We start from the raw sequence: 22,268 nt of genomic DNA, 5'->3' as shown, positions 1-22,268 counted from the left end.
TATGTTGTTGTAAAATCAAAATTTTTCGTCAGTTTATATCACCAGAAAGGAAGTTGTAGAATGACTTGGTAATAGTTTGTAAGCACTTACTGAGAATTAGAGTCTGATAACAGCTCTTCAGTCTTGAAGACAAAGACAGAACCACACGTTATGGCTAGTACTTGAAGCTACCCAAATACAAGCTTGGAAAGAAGACTCTCGATTTTAATGATAAGGATAATTAAGCATTGGAACAGATTAAAAAAGACTCTGAAGGGCTGGACAACACTAAATCAGAAATAGATGTAACTTTTTTATTTTCTGAAAATATGCTCTTCTTCAGCTGGAGAATTTTTGTGGTTTGTTTTACACACGTCACAGTCGATTATTAGAATTTAAATGTCTTGTTTCTAGTTATGAATTTCATATCTCTTGCCTGAATTTATTAGATCATGTTATCTTAACAAAAGTGTACATCAGTTCTGCATCACAAATGCGTAAAAAATATAGATAGTTTAGTTTGTTAATAAAATCAGTCATAATTCTAGAACAATAAGAGGAGAAAACTTGTCCACGTTTGTATCAATGGATGTTATGCCTAATAGACTAGGTTCTTATTATGAAAAGCATAAGCCAAAAAGTGCAAAACAGCTGTATAAAGACTTCTAAATAATAGAAAATTGTCCCTGTTTTATATACTTTACTTTGAACAAACAGGAAGCTGTTATTACCATTCCTGAGAAGTAAAAGTTTCTGAAACAATACTCAAATTTAGAACAAAGAGGAGCTGCAAACTCTTTAAAACACTTTCATATCAAACAAGTAATCTTTCTTTTCAGTCTTCTGAGAAACATATTAAAATCCTTAAATTTTTTTGAAACGATAGATTCTCTTTTGTTGTAAACCCAGTGATTAGCGTCTAAAATTTGACAATGACTAGAGATTCTCCCAGTATAGAACCACTTAAAATGTGGATAAATTCCAACTATAAATACAACTTATTAATTCAGCTCTCAAGTCTATGCAGATTTGCAGGGCTTTACTGCGACTTACTGTACACAGGAAAATTAACATTTTTAAGAGCTTCATCTAGCCCAATGGGACTGCAGTGGATTGCTTTCAAACACAGCAGCTGAAGCAAACACACTACCCATGTTTTCTATTACCATATTGCTACCCAGGGGGCCATGTGTTAATTCTAAATATTTATTGTGAAAACCTGTACATCAGTTTCTAAGAAACCTAGATTTCTCTTGATATTTGCCCTCTGCAGAAGAGTTGAAACCCTCAGCTTTAGAAGCTCTCCTAGCAAACAGGGCCATATTCTGGAATCCCACACTTTCAGTACTTAATACAAGATTCGCTACTTTGAAGTTTCTTTCCACAGTGATGAAGATAGTAGAAGAACTGGTGGAATGAAGTCTTCTCATATAGTCAGTTTTTACATCTAGGTTCCATATCCTAAAACTGGAAGTCCTGTTGTTACCCCTGGGCATAATAATTTACAACTGATTACAGCACAACTCAAAGACAGACATCCAATCTCAATTTGAGAAAACGAGGAGATGGAGAATTCAACATCAACTTTGAAATTTGCTAAAACGCTTAATAAAGCCATTCATTCTTTCAACTGTGGTACCAGATTCTGGTTCTTTGTCTTAATCATATCTTCCTTTGTTAGGTTAGCTAGGTATGATCCAGTATTTTCTCTGTGTGGATATATTTATATGTTCTAAACCTTTACCTCTGAAACTGCTTTCTGATAAGACAAGCATCCATTCTTGAATCGTATTTTCATTCTATTTTAACTACCTATTTAGTTTTCAAACATCCTTTTAAACTTGTGAACAGTCTGGCTCCAGTGTTCTAGTTCTGGTCTAATGGTGTTTTGCGTACATCTCTTTAATACACTTACAAATGTCTGTTCACTGTAATATTGTACTGAGAAACATGTCACAGGGTTTCACACGAGCAGCTCAAGTGTCCTCCTCCTGTGCTATCACTTCTGAGGTTACGTGGACAAGCATTGTTCACATCAGTTGACTTCTTGGCCTCAGTTTTGAATTTATCAGTCTATCATTATGCTAATTCATGATATAAACACGTAATTGGATTGAAACGAAATTCACTGCATATGAATGTTAGAATCCATAAAGCCCTTTGGGAATCAGTCTGCTCTATACACTTCATACATGGTCTCCACATGATCTACAGAAGAAATTCTTTACTCTTCCTTCCTTTTTTTTTTCCCAGTATATTTTCATAAGTCCTTTGAGTACCATCATGGCTGAACAAAAGAGCAATAAACAGGAATATTAGGAATGACATCACAGTTATAGGTAGCACTTGTCCTAATGTCTTCTAGGAGATAATATCAAAAAGACATTCTAGCACCCTTTAAACAGTTTTAAGATATAGGCCGGACATAAATTTTAAACTACAGTTTGGACCTCAGAAACAGTAAATGCTAATGATGATTTTTAATGTTTTCACCTTTTTTCTAAAACATATATATTTAAATTTTTGGAATCTTCCATAGGAAAAGTGCTGTCAGTTCTAATTTTTTATTTATTTGATAATTAGCCATAGTAGAATGTTATACTTTAACCTATCAAAAATGATCATTTTTTCAAGGTAGATAAAATAAGAATTATTCTTTTTTCACAGATAGTGAAGGTGAGTGAATAAGGATGTTTATGGTATTATGGTATATCCAAGCACTGTTCTGAGTCTGCGAAACTGAGATGCAGCCCTCGGTCTCCTGTAGAAATTGCTAACATTACATGACTTACAGGAGGAAGAGTCTTGAGCAATTCCTGCGGTACAACTAGTAGAAGAATATTGAAGTTGCAAAGTGGTGGATTTTTAAACAAAAATCATTCAAGTTAATTCATTCCTTTTAGAAAAAGCAAAAAAAGATTAATTCATCTGCTTAAGCAAGACTGAAACTAATTAAAAAGGGTCCATAAATAATGAATGGAGAAAAATTAAAATATTTTCTCTATCTTTAAATGTGCTCTCTTACAATACTGCCGAACCTCAAATCATCAGTTTGTTTGTGATTACACAATATTTTCTCACAGCACAATAAAGTTAAATATAAATCTTTAAAGTGTTTATTTTCCAGACACAGAATATACTCTGACATCGATATTTTAACAATTTTTTTTTCTAATAAGGTCTAAAGTTTGAATATTAGAAAAAGCATCAAATTAATGTAAATTTTATACAATACTCTGTCCTAAAAAAAAAAAAAAAAAATCAGTCTTGAGTACCTGGTATTCTGTTTGTTTCGTTCAAGCTCCCATGAGCTCTAGTTGCAACTAAAAGAAGAGCTAAAGGAGCTAAACCCAGATATCTGGGAAATGAGAACCACAATATTAGCAAGAACCTGCACAAATCTTGTCTGAAGATATTAACATGACATTGCAACCCTGTGGAAAAAAAAAACATATAAGACCCAATTTTTAAAGTGTTACTCAGCTTGTTTTAATCATGATACATTCCTTTCTTTTTCTTTAATGTCCCAGATAATGCACACAACTTCTCACTTCAACATGTGTAGCAGCCGTCCTACTGACTGGAGTCTCTTTAAACGCACAACAGTAATTCAGTCTCGGAGCACAGTGAGAAATAAAAGCATTTGATGGCATAATTAAAAAGCTATGTAAACTTCTTTCTACAAGTGGGACAAACTAAAGCTGGCGTTCTTTATTCTTGAGTTCTCAACTTTGTAATATTAATGATATTTTATATTAATGATATTTACACAAAAAGATGACAAGTGACACTCCAATAAATCTGTATATATGCTCTGCTAGAATGTAGCCTTCTGTTCCAGTATGTATTATAAACTAAACTGCCCTCACTTCAGTCAGCTAAAACAGACAACTGTAGATTAGTGTGACAATGTAACTAACTACACAGTTTATAAACCTCATTTGAAGTTACTTACATTAATTTACATGCTACTTCCTATATAGGTTTTGGTAATTTGGTTCTGCTGTTCTAATTTCAATACACACGTGCAAAAATGAATACATTCTAAGAAAAGTCTGGGGTCTGTTTTGATATAGAATAATATCTGGAATTGAGCTTTTTTTTTCAATAACTTATCTATAAATTCCAAAAGCTCTGAACAAAAAAAAATAAAACCACATGCTTAGTCTTCTCGAAATGCACACAATCACATATCTCTACATGGATTTTTGCACAAATTCAAAATTACAGAATTTCATTGCATTAGTCAGATTTTCACATCGTATTTTACTGTGTTGTTTCTAATCAATAGATTTCAATACTTGGGCAAAAATATCCAGCAATTAACCTAATATAAGTTCTCATTTTCTGGCCTGGAAAATTTGCATTTCTTTTCTGCACCTCCTATCTGCCTCACTAAAATTGGGATGCAATTATTTGCCAATCTTATTAGCATACTGAATAGTTTTACAGTTAATATACTCATCAGCTAAAAAGCATCTAATGTATAAAAAATAATTGTTAGTGCTTGCATTTTTAATTTTATTTTAGATAGTTTGTATTTGAAATTCATGGTCTTTACTGTGGTGGTGCTGCAAGCTTGCTAAACTGTGTAACCAGCAAAATCCTTGCTTTTTTTTTTGTTGTTTTTTTCTCCCACAGCAAATTTCCTTCCCTGCTGGTTATCCTCTCCCTTGTCTACTTAGGACATTGGAAAAACAGAAACGATATCTCAGTCTCTGCTACACATCATACCATAACTTTCTGTGCTGTAACTATTGCTTTAAAACATCAGAGATATAGAAAACATCACACTATTCTCTAAGTGCAGCCCTCTGAAGAAAACACATTAAGGCCAATTGCCAGCCTACTGTGCAGACATTATAAAAAGAGTAGCCATCAATAAACATGTTATTTAAATTCAATTTAACATTCTTTTAGAGTCAAAGAAGTAATCGATGCATTCTGTGCGCTAACTAAACAGAGATACCAGGGGCCAAGGTATTTATTAACTGTAAGAACAGTTCATTGACAGGTTTACTCTGAGCTGATGCAGATTACCATGCTGGTCTTAGCAGAAGATCTATGTGAAACACTAATGGTACTTGGTCAAAAAAGCTTGCAGTGGAGATTCAGGAAGAGTTTCCTGAGGGAGTATGTACACTTCTGTATATTGTGTTAGAAAAAAAAAAAAAAAGAAAACATCTTATTAACAAATGTTTTAGCTGTTATGTGCCATGTTTTAGTAGTTCTCAGTACCTCCACGACAAAAATAAAAAAGACATATTCACACTTGATTCTTATATCCTAAAGATCTATCCTTTCTTTTTTAAAAAATTATTATTAATTGCTGAGATTGCTTTATTTCGTCTTTAACTTGCTGGAAAGTAAGAACACTTTCAACTATGGAAACTTCTATCAACCAGTTTTTCATATGCTTGGGTATTTGAAAACACGTATTTAAAAAAATTCAGATGTATTAAAAAGCTCCTAGTATATCTTAAGAAAATGGCAATACCTTGTATTACAATGCTAACATATTTTAAATTTAACATAGAAAGACACAATACATCAGCAAAGAACAGTTTGATAAGCTACCATCCTTCATCCTCACTGATCCTAATGGGAAAACAGGCCACTACTTAAGACAGTGTAGCTTTGATACATCATGATTTATTCTCTTTCTGATATTATTCCTAATCTAGGTACCAGCAACAAAACTAGAACTTGGCTTAATCTCCAGGGAATAATTTTTCTTTCTGTTTTTCAGACTTATCTAATATTCCCAGTACTGATGTCTGTAAAATTGTGATTTGCCCAGATGAGCTGAATCATATTACTTCTTAAGCATTGTAGCTTTTCATATACATGCACACACGTGTTCTCAGCAAGATTTTCATTAATCTCTTTTCTTCTTACATGCTAACACAGACCTCCACGGATAAACATATATAGATATATGTCAATTCCAATTTGAATTCCATATTTGGTTAAGTTTTTTTGAGTTTTTTGGTTGGGTTTTTTATGGAAAAATGAGGGAGTAGATGCATATTTTTAGAACTACTATGATTATTTTAAGCAAATTTGATATCACTGGTATGGCTATATGTTAAAAGAGTGGAAAAATATTTTATATTAAAGTTACAGAATGGAACTATGGATTTTGTCTTACTAGGAAGCTACAATTGCTAATTGCAATGGATAGCTATGGATATAAGGAAGAAATTTTTTTATATTGAGGGTGGTGAGGCATTGGAACAGGTTGCCCAGAAAAGTTGTGGCTGCCCCATCCCTGGAAGTGTTCAAGGCCAGGTTGGATGAGGCTTTGAGCTACCTGGTGTAGTGGAGGGTTTCCCTGTCCGTGGCAGGGGGGTTGGAACTAGATGATATTTAAGGTCCCTTCCAACCCTAACCATTCTATGATTCTATGATTTTACTGTGTAAAACAAAGAAATGTAGTGATTCATAAATCTGCCTAAGAAAATTTTCTAACAGTACCTGAATACGCTGGTATGAGCTGGTATCATAATTATAATATATTTTCCTGAACCTAATTTCACAGATTTTGTGAGAAGACTAGGCTAACCATATAGATATTACAGAACAATGCAACAGATATAGTGGAAGGAAATTTTAGAAGCATTGTCAATCCCCAAGGTTAGACAGTCTGTTTTGAAAGATAATAATGCTAGTGATATATTAACCAATTAAAGATCTCTGTTAATGTATTTAAACCTTGTTCACATACTTAATATTAAAAATCTAGTGCTTTTCATGTTATTTTAAATGTGGTGGAAAATTATGCTGTAGGCCACAGTGCTTCCTTAAGTAAGTTTTCTCACTCTTGTGTTCCTGTCAGTTTGTGATGTGGTATAAATTAAGCCTTTATACCTCTTCAGCACAGTAGGCTGTAAATTAATAGGTGCAAAGAAAGCAATAGTATTCTGTGAATTAAGCATCAATTTACTGCTTCTGTACTTCTCACTTCATACACCATTCTCATGCTGGTGCTAACAGCTAAGGGGTCTCTGCATCTTTACAGCTAACGCAGGCAAGACATCACATTAGTTTTAGTACACTTACCATCCTATTTACTTTAGGGTCAAAATCTTTGCAAGCTTCCATATACTTTTATGTATATAGTTACTAATATATATATTTCATTTAGCGCGAAAATGCTACAAAAGATAAGCAATGCATTTCAGATACGCTTTCTTTAAATTTAAGCCTAAGAACTTTCGCAAGATTTCTTTGTGAGATATTACCGTAAACTAAACATATTTATTAACCGAGCCTTAAATAGATTTGCCTTTGCATAAGGACTCTACCGACTTTTTTAGAAAAAAAAAAAAAAAAAAGATTATTTCCATCACTTCCATCTCTGAACATAAGATTAACATACAATCCAAAGGAAAGCTGTGGTCCAAAAGGAAGAACGGGAATGTATTTTGTTACGTTTCTACCTGAGGCTCTCAGAAGACTAACATACATATTTCAGCACTTGTCATCATTATATGGTCCCGTATTGCCACAGGATACTGATACAGCTACCACATATTGACCCGAAAAGAAGAGGGCAGGCCAGGCTTCACTGCTATCCTACACAGTAAAGGTATATATGCCAAACCAGCCCTGTTTTAGGGGAAGAGGAAAGGAGAGAGGATATGCCTGCTGGATCAAAGAGACAGTAGTGACAGTGGTATTCTGCTGGACTTAAGATGTTTTTGTTCGCTCTGTGCAAGTGGGAGGGCTGCCTGGAGTACACTCCCCAGGCTCCTTTGGGATATCCCTCTGCAAAGGCTCTTCTGACCTTAAGCACCAAATTCTCAGCGTGAAGTTGCTTCCAAAACCTTACCAACTCTTTAAAATCTATCATACTATCCCCCAACCTACCTCAAAAAAACTCTTCCCATGTTAGATTCATTCTTGTCTCCCAACGCTCCAACTCAAATCCCTTATTCCCTCCATTATCCCCATTCTTCCAATGCAGTGCCAGGAACTCGGAGATCACATACAAATTCAGATGTTAAATTTCAGCTTATTTTTGAAACCAGTACTTGTACTCTTTGCCCTTTTCTTCATTATGGCCAATTTAGTAATTACAAACTGAAGGTGCCTCACTGCTACCAGAAGAGCCCATCTCCTCATATAATATATATCATATTATTTAATATACATTTAAATAATAAAACAAACCAAAAATTTCACACGTTTTCCTGTACCTTTTCCTGAAAAGAATTTGTCTTCTCACAAAAGGAAGACAATGTCCAGGATGAAGACTCCAAAGGTACCGAGTAGCATTCATTGTATTTTCCCAAGTCTGCTAACAATATTATTTACAAGTGTAGATAATTCTTTTTTTTTTTTTCAAGCAGACGTTTGAATGCCTGCAGAAAATTCATTTTTGAATATGATGGTTTTGATAAGTATAGCAAAGCACAAGATACATCACTGATGAGATCAGCTTATCAATCGTTATTATGGAAAAACTGTAGGAGTGAGGAAGCTGTTTATCTGCATATGTTTGGGTATAGCAACTGCTATGCCAAAGAACTGGATATAGTTACTGAATTGAAACATGCTATTTCCCACTCAGGAAATTTCAAAAGACTTGGGAAAGCAATACTTTAAGAACTGGGTATATCAGTTGCATATATGATATATTTAGTATATATGGCTGGCATCCTATGCAAAACACTGTGCCTATTTCCTTTCTAAATTCCCTAACCTGTGAGGGGGATAATCCGTTCTGAGACTACGCCTAACAATTGTGAGATCGGTGAGACATTCACTCCAATATTACAGAAATCCACAAGCACTCAAGTTCAGCACATTATTTGCAAAGTTTTTATACACCATTTTGACTATGATTATATCACATGGTTGGTTTTTTTTTTTTTTGGGGGGGTTGGGGTCTTTTTTTTTTAAGGGGTTGAGAGGTATGCTTTTCAAAGCTTAAGCTACTAGAAACACAGGGAAAAAGGACAGGAAGATCACGTACAATGTGTCAATGCTTGTTTGAGATACATTTCACCAGGTTTTAAGCTTAAACTACTGAATGTGGCAGCAAATGCTGAAGGAGGATGCAGAAATAGGACATGCTGGTGGGCGAGGAAGGGAAGGGAGCAGTGAGAGCACGGGTGTTGTCAACAGAAAATAGCTAGGAGAAACCAGGATCAGCACCAAAGGCGGCAACTGACAGGACTCATAAGCAGGGGAAAAGATGTATTTCACTGAATCTTTTAAAGAGACATGGCATTTGCCAGATCACTTATTTTAAGGATTCTTCTATCATTTATTCACTTTGCGATATGTGAATGCCTAATGATGGTGTGTTTTGTAGCAGGAGTCTGATTAAATGTGATATGGAAGAAGTCAGTTAACAAAAATATATTTCATTAACAGAACTTTAATTCTAATCAGGTAAATAAACATATTATTGACTGAAAATGTCTAACATTCTGTCATGATCACGGTACCTCTCGGTCTTACACGGCTCTTCACACAGAAACATACTATCTTTCTCGCTCACCTTAAAAGTATCTCAGTCCTTCCAATGTATCTTGGCAGTTTGGAAATGTATAATGTTCTATGATAAATCAATTCAAAAAGCTTTGGTGTTGCTATATATCATTGATAGATAGTGTTCAAGTGCTAAACAGCATCAATGCTGATTTTCAAATGTGATAGACTACGGGATTTTTACACAGTAACTGGTAACTTTGCAACATGGAAGTCAACAGAAAGAATTTGAGGGTAACTCTGCAACTTCTTTTCCTGAAAAAAAAAAATGAAACATGGCTCATTGCAGATCAGACACGTTATGAAGTACAGAAGCTTATACTTATTGGACCCAGTTTCCTAAGCAAAACAGGTAAAAGGGGAAATCCAGTAAAAAGCTAGAGAAAGATAAGAGCTTCCAGAAACTAGTAGACAGCAAGCGAACCCTTTACCAGCATCTCAAATATAAACATACAGCTTTGCAGACTTTCACTGGTGACAAAAAATGATGACTGTCAGCAGGTCTCTAAAGAGGCTAAAATAAGTAATTACAAATAAATTCCTAAAAGTTTTAAGTGTGTTCTCAAATGAAAAAGCTGGAATTTAACTGCCCTCCTCTCCTTGCATGGCCATGGCACATCCTTTCTTGTCTGATGGAGCACAAAAAGGAAATAGAACCTTATATTGCCAAGGGTATGCCACAAGCCCTTTTCTGGTGTATGACAACAACTTTATTAAAGGTGCATCCCAAGCAATACATCTTTTCACAGTAAGCCAATAGATGGTGCTCTTTAGCTGTATAATTATGTAATTCTGAGCTAAACGGTTGGATTTTATGATCTTGAAGGTCTTTTCCAACCTAAACGATTCTATGAAATATTCAGCTCATTATGAATGGATCTACTGCCATAGGTGTCTATCAAAAAGGTGATTCAGACTACTCCATAATCTCATACATTACTTTGCTATAGACCTCTCAGTGATGAGGGTGGTAAGAATGAGACAGATCTCTATAAACAGGAAAGGAAACACGGAGATTGAAATACTACTGTTTTGAATTATATCTAAGTACTTGGAATGGTGTATTTATCTAAGAAACACAAATTAGTATTACGACCCAGCTGTTATAAGAGTTATTCATTAACGCAGAAATAAGAAGTGAGTTTTAGATGACTTCAGGTACTTATGTCAAATTGTATGCCAAGATTGTAGTAATTCATTATTGCTGCTTTCAAATCACTCTCACATTCACATACGTTTTTATGGCCTTTCACCAGGATATTGAGGTGATTTATAAGGAAGTCAGTATAATCTTAAAGGTATTTTTAAATAGTATTAGGAAATTAATTTGGACTAAAAAGTATGAAGTGTAGTTCATTCTCTTGTATTGGCAAATACTGACAAAATTTTGAACAATAATAATTTTAGGTTTAAATGGAAACACACTCAGATAACATCAGTATTGTAAGGTAAAAGAGGAAAAATAAATTTTAGAAATAAATATATTCATTATTAAAATACCAAGTTAAAAATAATACTTGTAGAATTATTCTCAGCATCAGAATCACCTTTCATGCATACTGTAATTATCTAAGATAATTTTTTTGTCAAATATATTTTTAATCTTGCAAAAATTATGGCAAAGCCACGTTTACATGAAAAAGCCTGAGTCAAGTCTATCTATGCCCATGTGAATTGCCCAGCTTTACCTAAACTGCAAATAATAAAATACTCAGTCTAAATTAAAAAAAAGAAAACAACAACAACAAAAAACACCTCAATCTCGAGGAGGAGTCTTGGAGAAGACTCATTAAAACATTTTCAAAAGGACGTTTTTTCCAAATTATATATTCCTGATTTTAATTCAAAACCATGTCCATTCAGCCTGGGATTTTAAGATACTTGTTAAAACTTTTCTAGATCCGACCTCAATTTAATTATAAGTACCATGTAACTTAAGCTTAAGTCTAAAGAGATGTGTTTGGAAGTATATAAAAAGTTAAATTCAATGTTCTGAAATTATGTAAAAAAACTTTATCATAGTTATAATAATTAACAATAGAGGAGCCCTTCAGACTCAAAAACTCCAGCCAGATGGTGGACATGGAGACAGACTCCAGACATAGTGAAGACACAGTCTTTCTATTATGCTACCAGAGGTACTGATCTTGGCATTGCAAGCAAGAGCTTACCAACTCAAGATAAACACGTATTACATCTAAAACTCCTTTATGTAATAGCAAATTAAGTAAGTGATTCAAATTCAAAAAGCTTTCTTTCATCTACAATCTAATAATACTTATACTTCCTCCTCAGATTAAAAAGCCGGTTCTACCTGCTTTGTTTTCATTTCGCAGACACTGATATTCATCCTTTTAAACCTGTTGACACTCAGATTGATTCAATGCAGTATTAAAAATGTGGTCATCTATATGTGCACATCCATTCAAGATCCAGAGCTATATAAGCGCTCTTTAATTAGGAAAAAAATCAAACTTGAATAGCTTTGGTCACTCTAATTGTATCATGGACACAAAATAAGTAGTGATGTAACGTCGCTTGAATGTTTTCTAAATTAATTCCGTTAGGATGGACTGCATGAATGATTTTCAAATAATCTTTTAAAATAAGAAAACGTAAACAAATGTCTTCTTCCTTTTCAATGCATTGGAAAACAAGCCATCAGCTATATAACACAGAAATTAACTGAACATCTTAAAGAAAGTTTAGAAACACGTGAGGTGTATAATATGGGTGATATAATATCATTAACATTACTATTATAGAACAAATATAAAGCACATAATACAGTCAATATAATTGCTATAATATAATATCTCTTCTATATATATTTTATAGATCTATCAGATTGTTTTTCCTCAACATTTAGATTCTAATTGTTCTAGCATTTCCATGGCTTTACATAAAAAAGTCCATCCACTTTTTACTGTAATCATGCCGGAACTGCTTCTAACCTTGTTGATATGTCTGGAGAGGGTGATCCAAATCTATTGCACCATACACTAAAATCACTAAAGCACCATCAGTCTGAAATTAGCTTATTTGTTCTCACTCTCTTTCTAGCTTTTGCAGTGCTTGCATATCCATCTTTCTATACTCGTCACTAGGAAAATACTTGGCTTATTTTACAGCAAATATTCCTTTAAGTGAAAAAACAATCATAATTACCAGACCATGCTAATGGAATATGTGTCTTCTAACACAGAATTACTGTATAAAACTCTTGACATGATACCAGGTACAATAACAGAGAGCAATTAAAAAAAAGTGACATTTTAAGATGATACACCTCTAGACCATTAGTTTTAAGTATGGAACAACTTCACATTTAAACACACAGCTGATTTTAGGAGATTACAGCATGCACTACATTTAGCATGGCTCTAATGTCGCTATGGCAACTGTTCTGGCTTAAATATAGATGAATGTGTAGCTTCATTTCAAGTTATCTATTAATCTTTTAAACATGCCTTATAAAACTTTCCATAGCTTCCCCTAACTTCTATCAGTGATCCTAGGAACATATAGTAAATCCTTAGCTTTTAGTAATGAGAGGTTAGCACTATTAAAAAAAAAAAAAAAAAAAAATCTCCAACCGAAAAACAAGTATCAGGGAAAATAAGAACAATGTTCAGATTTAATTCTAGGAGAAATAAGATTCTGATTTGCAATGTAATGCTGATCAATACCATATGCGATCAACGCAGAATGTATTTCCTTTGCTTTCTGCTCATATTCCTCCCCACTATCTATTATCAGAAAGCTTCCTAGGAACGGACATGTATATGTGACTGTCTGTAAATGTAAAGTTATTCCTATATTTGCATGTTCGAGTTCAGTGAGAAACTAATTTCTTGCAACAAAGTTGCTGACATGTTGTTGGTGTCTACTAGAGCCTCATACACAAGATTAAATGGACAAATTTTCACGTTCTGCAGCAAGACTCCATTAGCTGTTCCCTTCAGTATTTCCGCTTCTGGTCCTTAGAATCCCTAATAAGAAAATATTGGCATTGATGACTGTTGTGTATGTCTGTGCATGTAAGAAAGGCAAACAGGGTCCTCACATATTGAACTTCAGACAGTCAGACATAAGCACTTAATTTGATATAAAGCTGCTTCACTGACTGCCCTTACACAACATTTGGTAGTGTGGAAATGTGAGAGACTAATCTTGTGCTACAGATCCAGAATTATCTTCAAAACAGAGTTTTTACATATTTGCCATGCATGGTTGCCACACATTTTTATTTGATAGAGTTTTCAACAGATCAGATGCTACTTAGAACTTCAAAATTTTTAATGTATTGCATTGCCTAGCCCATCATGAATAAAAATAATATTGAGATTGCTTCAGATCTCCAGAAAGGTATTCTGAAGATAATCATCATCAGAGCAGAAGATCTGTATTTTCTTCTTGGCTACATTTTCTATCAATGGCTCATATGTCAAGTACAAGACATTCTCAGAGATGAGAAAAATTAAAAACCTGCATACGTAGCACACAGAGAAATCCTAATACAAACTGTTCTGCAATTTAATCCATTCCCATAGACAGAACTATCATCTTTTACTTAGTACAGAGAATGTAGATTTAGTATTATAATTACTAAGCCCTAATATTGCTAAGCAAACAGTTTTAACAGCCAACATAAGATAATAACACATGCATACATGAGTACATGTAGTAAGACTGAATTACAGCCTGTTTAGAATAAGATGGCATCTATTTGCTCTCTATATATTCCTGTTTTACTGTAAGGCTGAATTTTTCTCACTATTTTCATTGTTAGAGTACAATATCATGATAATCCATTCAATACACAACATCAGAAAATGTTCTGATACCAAGTTCAAACGTGGAACATCAAGAAATTCTCACTGCTAAGATACATTAGAAAAATAACTCTCAAAGATGGAGGAAAATAATGATCAAGATTTGGAAAGAAGCAGAAGCAAACTACTATATTTTTTTTTCAATTCTGGAGGGTGAAAGGGAGCAAGAGAAAATGCATAACAAAATGGTCGTTACTAACAGGTAGAAAATATCTTACATACCCTTTAATATCTTTTCAAAATACCAACAAAAAAAAAAACAGAAACTGAGATCTTTACAAGATCTCTGACTTACCATATTGATGGCGCTTCTGTTCCACTGATCTCTAAGAAGTCATATCCTTCCTCTAACTGGAAGTCAGTAAAGACCAAAGCAATGGTATCTCCTGGTTCAGCCAGTATGGTCCACGTGCAATCAGCATTATTTTCATATTCTGAAGGGAAGTGCGGACTTGCAATAGTTCCGCTTGTCCCACGTAGTGTTCCTCCACAAGCTCCTTCAGCTGATGAACAAAGTATCAGTTACTAATGGAGCTGCACTTTAAACAAGTGAAGCATCTTCCTTGTTTCTGCCACAGCAAACCCAGCTCTTCCTTTCTGAGTGTCGAGTACCAACAATTACACGCACATAGAGAAACAAAATACTATCCAGTTTACCAGAATAGAACATTTCATGGCCTTTAAACTGCACATATTTTTCATTCTTTTTTTTTGGACTTTTTTTCCTTGTTGGTAAAACTTTATTGCCAGGACAAACAAGGATAAGATCAGCAGAGACACAGTATGAGCTCAACTGGAGAACCTGTATTTCTGTTCTAAGAAAGTGTCCACAGAAGAAGCCTAAGAAAGAAACCAGGCAGAAAATCATAGAAGTATGTTTAGCCTCTCTGTGATACAAATTAAAAAAAATTAAGTATTTATTTTCCAAGATCTCTCTTATTCCTTTTAACTATAAAAAAATCAGAAAAGAAATTTATAGATTTAAATGCTGGTCTAAAGTAGGACACATTAATAAAATCATAATAGCCGTTCTGAAGTTTTTTGTTCTGAATCAGGATGTTTACAGATGGCAAATAAATTAGAAGGTTTTGTTGCCAGATGGACCTTACAGGGTTCACATATCATCAGTTAATAACATATATTTTTTAATGGTTATTAACTAAATTTCAAAAAATACAGAGCATAGGAATTTCCTGCTAAGCCTGGAATGTTGTTCATTGACATAAAAAATTAAAAATTCATCAAGTGGCTTTTGAGGTGTTGTAATGTGGCTATGAAAGCTACAGTAATTGTAATTAAAAATATTTCTGCATAGGTGAATGATCAGAAGAGAAGCATTTAATTTTTATCCATTTTATCATCTTTACTTACTGCTACTATCATCAAGTATTATTTGCATACTATAAGTACATGTGGAGATTTAAAAACAAATAGCTTGGCAAGGTGCCTGACACAAGGAACTTACAGTCTAATTAGGATAATAACTAAGCAGCTAATTAAGACAACAGAGGAGTAGGAGTAGAACTCCATTTCTCACTCACAGTTGAAAGCCTGTCAGTCAAAATGAGTCTTAAAAAAAAGATTTGAAGGAAAAAGGCTTCATTTGAATCAAAGAAAGAGGAATACTGTGGATGGACATTAAAAAAAAAAAAAGATGACTATTAAAAGAGGATATATAGCTAGTAAGAAACTTAAAAGAAAGAACTGGGAGAAAGACAGAAACAGAATCATTTCTATACCATTTAAGTATTGTATGGACTATAAGCTTGACTAAAAAGAGGAGAGAAAGCTGCTGAAGGATTCAAACAGGTAGTTATCTTCACTTTTCTATACACAAAGCAAATTTTGACATAAACAAATGTAACAGAACCTTGGCTACCAAAACTTTATTGAGTTTCAGGATTTCTTGGCACACATGTTTCTCAGAGGAGGGCAAGACTTTGATAAATTTAATATCTTACTTTCTCGACCCTGATATGTATGTGTTCTTTTTTAAGGAAATGAAGGAGACTTAGGGATGGAATATATCTACACTTCTAAAAAATTTATTTTTGTTGGTGAAATCAGGCCATTTCTGTGATTCCTCCTCCCTCAATTCCTGGCTTTTTATATAGTCCATATTGAAAGGGCCATTGTGCCTCTGAGAGATGAATGGGGAATGGAAGTGAAAATTAAAGAACTCATGGATAATGCTGAGGATCAGAGTTGAAATTCATGGGGCATAATACATGCAAACATTCTAATAATTAAAAGCTATTGCAAAAACATAATAAATCACTGTTTGTTATCCAATAATATCTAGAATGACCTTTTTTTCCTTTTTTTTAAAAAACTATACAGATTTCAAGCGCTTCACTTCAGATCACCATCTAACCCAGCAAAGAAAAGCAAATTAACTTGATACATCCTGTGCCAATACTTCCGTACAGAAACTAAAACTGAGTTATTGATTTTCACTGTGGTTATCATTAGTATCAGAGTTTGAATGAACCATCAAAACCCAAAACCTGATGATTTCCACCCTGTCGTTTTTCCGGGCTTTCTACTTGTTCATATTTTGTGATAATAGTGTGAGATTTTTTATTTGTTATTTTTAAAGAATCAAAATGTAAGAGTATGAGTTCCAGCTAATAAAGCATACAGGTTCTACCTGTATTCTTGAAAGCCAGTAAGCAGGCTTTTCCCAACCAGGGTGACCAGCAAGATGTTCAAAATCCGAAGTCAGCCGTAACTCTTTAGTGTTGCTGTTAGATTTTGTTATGACAACATTCTCAATGACACCATCTCCCACTGTGTTTATACTGACATTAAGTAACATGCCAGCGGTAATTACAATGCTACGCAGTGTTTCTGCTGCAGAGCCCTTGAATAAGCTTTGAGCTCTAAAGCTCTGACTTTTACAGCTGACAAAGAAGACTTACGTAGTTGATTATTTCTGGCAACCACATGCAAAAATCTAAATTTATACACTGTGTGTTACCAATGAAAGCCAAAGGAGCTCAGGCTACTACAGATATCAGCCCAGAGGGATGCATAGCTTTTTAATCTATTCATAAGAGAATTTCTAATAGGTTTGCAAGAAACCACATTAGCTCAGAAATAGAAAGGGAACATTAGTCAGGAAAGACCACAGAAACTAACTCAGACCAGAGAGTCAGCATTTTCTCTCTTACAGATGTGGATGTGTTAGGGAAAGATCATGGGAAAAAGCAGCTGTACAGAATGACCTTTCCTCCGACATATTTTCCATGTTCCAGGAGCCTGTGGTTTGGAGACTTCACCAGAGGTAGCACCCAGGCTAAGGCAACCAGACTGTTGAATGGTAAAACGTAATAAATTGCCTAAGAGTGAGCACAGGCAGGCAGGAGGGTAGGAGACACACTGCTCAGAGTGTAGGAGACAAACTGTCCGGACATACGCTGTGTTTCTCCAGCTGGCCCCAGAGCTAGTTGGCCTCCTTGGACTGATTGTCCTTGGTCACGGCCTTCTCTATGTTGTGCTTTTGAGAGAACTAGAACAGTGCTCAGAAATCCTAATGCATCACTGTGCTTGGAGTAATTCGATAGTAGATAATGCCTCAGGCTTCAAGAACTCAAACTCTAAGTGATTAACAAATTGCATTTTAAAATGTGCAAGTAATTAATTCCAAACTCTCATGGTTGTTTTCAAGTTGTAAGCAACTGCACAAAGTGCTGTTTGTATCAGCATAAACGACTACTTGAAGTATAAGGCTACAAACATTTGGATCTCTCAGTAGTCAGGAATTAAGTGATCAGAATTTAGATAATATGCATCTTATATAAAGTACACATGCAAACACATATAGTTGGCACCACTTGACAAAAAACATGTATTCTGTATAGATGAGTAGTTCAGATAAAACAGATAAACATATCCATCAAGTTAATGTCTGTAAAAATCAGAAGAATCACTGAGGAACCATGGCAATAAAAGAAAAATCTTACATTTTTCTTCAAACTAGAAAGAGTCATTTCGCCAAAATCAACAATCTGACAACTTTGGTAAGCTGTGTTTCACATAAATGAGTTCTTGCTACAAGTGAGATGCAAACCCTACTAAGCAGATAACTAAGGACGAGGTAAGAAAAGAAACAATATCTTAGAAAACTTCCTTATTTAAATTGGTTTAGATATCTTTTGAATATTCAATCATTTTTATTGTACTTTCCTCTCCTTCCTGCACAAATGCCTTCCAGAGTGCAATGTTCTGTATTCTATATGCCTTTTTTTATACAAAACCTAATAAAATGTTTATGCAAACAAAAAATGTGTTTTGCACAATAACAAATAACCTCATGTAAAGCCCATCTAACCTTTCAAAATTAATTTAGAACCTGAATTTAAATGATCAGAATTGGCTATTCAGCTTTAGTTTATACTGAAGGTACTCATTTCAAAGATCATTTTACTACATTACTATTGTAACATAACTGATAAAAACATAGCTCTGACTTAAAAGTACAAAATCACAGTAATAAAGAAAAGTTTTTTCTTGTTATGTTATTTGTAGTCATTTCCTTACCTCTTTATCACTAGCTATAGAATAGATGCAATTAAAAACTTCAGCAATATTTTATAAATCGTCATCAAATTACATATATTCATTTTGATTCACATTGTAAGTCTTATCTATTAAAGTAAACTGTAGCTTTAGAGGGTTCTGAATGAACCATGGGCATACATTATGTAGCATGCCTTATTAAAATTATCACTGAAATAGTTCTTTATTTACTGAGGCTGGACAGCAGCCCCACAGAGAGATCTGGGGATTTGAGTTGATGGCAAGTTGAATATGAGTCAACAGTGTGCCCTGGCAGCCAAAAGGGTCAATCATGTCCTGGAGTGCATCAAGCAGGGCATAGCTAGCTGGTCAAGGGAGGTGATTGTCTCACTCTACTCTACACTGCACTGGTGGGGCCCCACCTTGATTACTGTGTGCAATTTTGGCTGTCTCAATGTTAAGGACATCGACCTACTAAAGTGTGACAAGAAGAGAGTGACCAAGATGGTGTACCTCATTTAAAAAAATTAAGTACAGAAAACATATCTATGAAATAATGATAAATGATTACTGTCACAGATACATGCTTTGGATATTTTGGAAATGATTCATATGAGGAGTTTGTTAATAGACTTTCTGAAATAAAACTTTAAAATTACCATTTTAAAATTTATTACTGATAAAAACCTAAAAACAAGTCATAGTATATATCAATGCCAAGTTTAAAAATAAATTTTGGCTTGACAATTAATGCCAACTGTCAAGTGCTAAATTGCCAGATTTCTAAAGACCAAAAACATCGCTAAATGTTACGATGGAGTAGCATTGCACATTCATCAGACAACTCATTGATCTAATCTAGTTTCAACTGGCAGCCAGCTCTATAACCATCAAAACATTCACCTATACTTGCTAATCTTTTTTAATATTTTAAGTTTTTATAGACTTTATTTTGAATGGGTAAAAGGCAACACCTGTGTTTCTTTTCTGTGTTTTAAAAAATAGAAACTTGTCAGAAGGTTGTTTTTATTTTTTTTTCCTATCACCACTTGAATCCAGATGTACTGCGTCCCAGATAAGTGTTCTAATCAGTTTGCCTCCCTTCCTCGACTTCTTCTCTTGCTGTTGATCAAATTCACATAAATTAAATACTCATTAGACCACGCATCTAAGATGAATTTTCTTTCTCTCTCCAGGGTTTTCAAAGAACACTTCAAAATACTGTGCATTGCTCTCTAAGCACAATGGGATTTATTTTCTTAAAATTTCAGAAATTATTGTGGTTTAGGAAAATAGTGTCTATTTTACATAAATTAAAATTTCAGATTTCTCACTTCAAGTTAATAGTATGTACAAAATAGAAATGTAGAAACTGTTGCAATCTGTTTAGGCACCTGTGGGCACCCATTGCAGCTGTAGCGTTACTTTGAACATTTTAGCTTTAGCTTGACATTTCAGTGAGCTTGATGTAAGCATGCTCCTGCAGTGAGGTGGTCCCATGGTTATTGCCCCTGACAATACTGGACTCAGCAGAGTAGTCTTGTATTTCCTGGGGCTTGAGACTGGTCCAGTTTTCCTTTGTAAACATTGTGCTTTTTACAATTCATATTTATTCTAACATATTGTTCTGCTATATTACAGAGACCTATTCCCTCTCCATCCATTATGGAGAGGAAATGGGATCTATTAGTCAACAAAGTTATAAATTTTGAATAAGACAGAAATAGTAATGGACTATTTGCCACCTTGGCGGAAAAGTTTTGTTATTAACTGATAGTACATGCTTGAGTAAACTTAAAATCAAAAGCCCAACTCTGCCACCTTTTTCATGCAAAAATTTACAGTCTCAAAAGAGGCTAGCTAGATTAAGAAGTTCAAGAATTAATCAACGATGTGTAATCTCATACCCTCTCTCCCACAGAAAAAAAAAAGATCAGTCTTCTGGATATCTTGTAAAGACTCTCCTCTTTTCCAATTAAGTATCATAAGCTGTTTTCCAGTGATATGATAATCCTTCACTTGAGAATATATTTTTATGTTAATGCTGATAACAATCCCTTAAAATAATAGTCTACAGCAAATTAATAGTAAAGCCTTAATTTTGAAGCAAAAAGAAAATAGTCTGAATTCTTTGAGGGCAAATTAAAGACTGTCGCGGATTTCTCATATATTTTTTTAAGAATTAGGAAAATTAATCCAGTTGCTCCCAGAAGTCTATGTGCAGTTATGAAATTCTTCATCTTTTTATGACTGCCCCTGAGGTTTGTATTTCATTTTCAGTAAATCATTGTATCTTCCTCTGCTGTTAACTTTGCTCATGTTCCTAATGGTCAGACTGAAGTCACGTTTTTCGTTCTTTGAGTTTACTATATCATTCTAGGTACCCTCACTACGTTTTCATTGCACTGTTCAACTAATTTTTCATTCCTTGTTCCTGTCTTCCAGGCACCACATTGCAAAGATTCAGCTTTGGCCTGGCATATTTTCATTTTTTTATCAGGTCCCTCCGTACCTACCAATACATGTTAGAACAAGAATATAGAAACATAAATATATGTATCTGTAAATATAGATATACTTATACACACACAAATATAAAAGAAAGAATACTTGTAGCTGTGTCCATATCTCCATTGGCTGTGATCTAGTTAATCCTGCACTAATGTATAAGAAATTATACAGTATATCCTATCTGCTTTTCCTGAAACACTTCTCTGACTTCTTATTTGACCAGTCACAATGAGTTTTATTCAAATTTCATCTCAACGTAAACATTGCACCACTTCACATTACTCTGCAAGTGAACAAAATTGCTCAGGCAGGAATCTGTCATGTCACTTCAAAAATTAGATTTGGGAAAATATTCTCACTTTATCATGTAATGCAATATCAATAAGCAGAATTGTTGGGAATTTTTATTTTTCTTTCCCTTTATTTTTTCTATTTTTTTTTAGAAACATGGATAAATGATGGCATCAGGACATCTCTTTCTCCTCCTTAAGCTTATAAAGTCATATTTTCTGAACCTCAGAGGCTGAGAAGAAATTGTATCATAGAATTACTTGCTACCTCAGAAACTATGGATAACACCATCAATTCCTCTTTGCTAGATGTTTTAAAAATATCAGCTCTGAATCTCTGTATTTAGTTTATCTTACTCTATAATGCATCGTAAACTCCTTTTCCTTTCTCCCTTTACCTATTCTAAGAATACCTTTTTGATTATATATTCTTCACCAAAGTATTCCTCCAATAATATTTCTTAAATCTGAAACCTGATTAATTATTACTTGATCCTTTTGGACCTTTCTGACATACAATCTCTTTTACTGGTTTGTCTTCTTTACTTATTCTTAATTTTCCCTCCAATAATTGGGTGTGGTTTTAATGATAACATATTACATGTTCTTCCCCTCACAGCTATTTTCACAG

General features: G+C 34.1%; 1 protein-coding gene across 1 annotated transcript in view; it reads right to left on the bottom strand.

Moving 5' to 3' along the window:
* Positions 1 to 22,268, bottom strand: part of CSMD1 (CUB and Sushi multiple domains 1) — a 1,221,578-nt gene that overhangs the window by 594,943 nt on the left and 604,367 nt on the right. Inside the window, exon 5 of the mRNA XM_086608338.1 lies at positions 14,611 to 14,818. Within this exon, the coding sequence (XP_086464464.1) occupies positions 14,611 to 14,818 (208 nt within the window). The remainder of the gene's footprint in view (positions 1 to 14,610; positions 14,819 to 22,268) is intronic.

Source organism: Tauraco erythrolophus, chromosome 2 (assembly GCF_009769465.1).
Source record: "Tauraco erythrolophus isolate bTauEry1 chromosome 2, bTauEry1.pri, whole genome shotgun sequence".
Taxonomy (NCBI): Eukaryota; Metazoa; Chordata; class Aves; order Musophagiformes; family Musophagidae; genus Tauraco; species Tauraco erythrolophus.
This window is presented reverse-complemented; position numbering and strand designations above follow the sequence as displayed.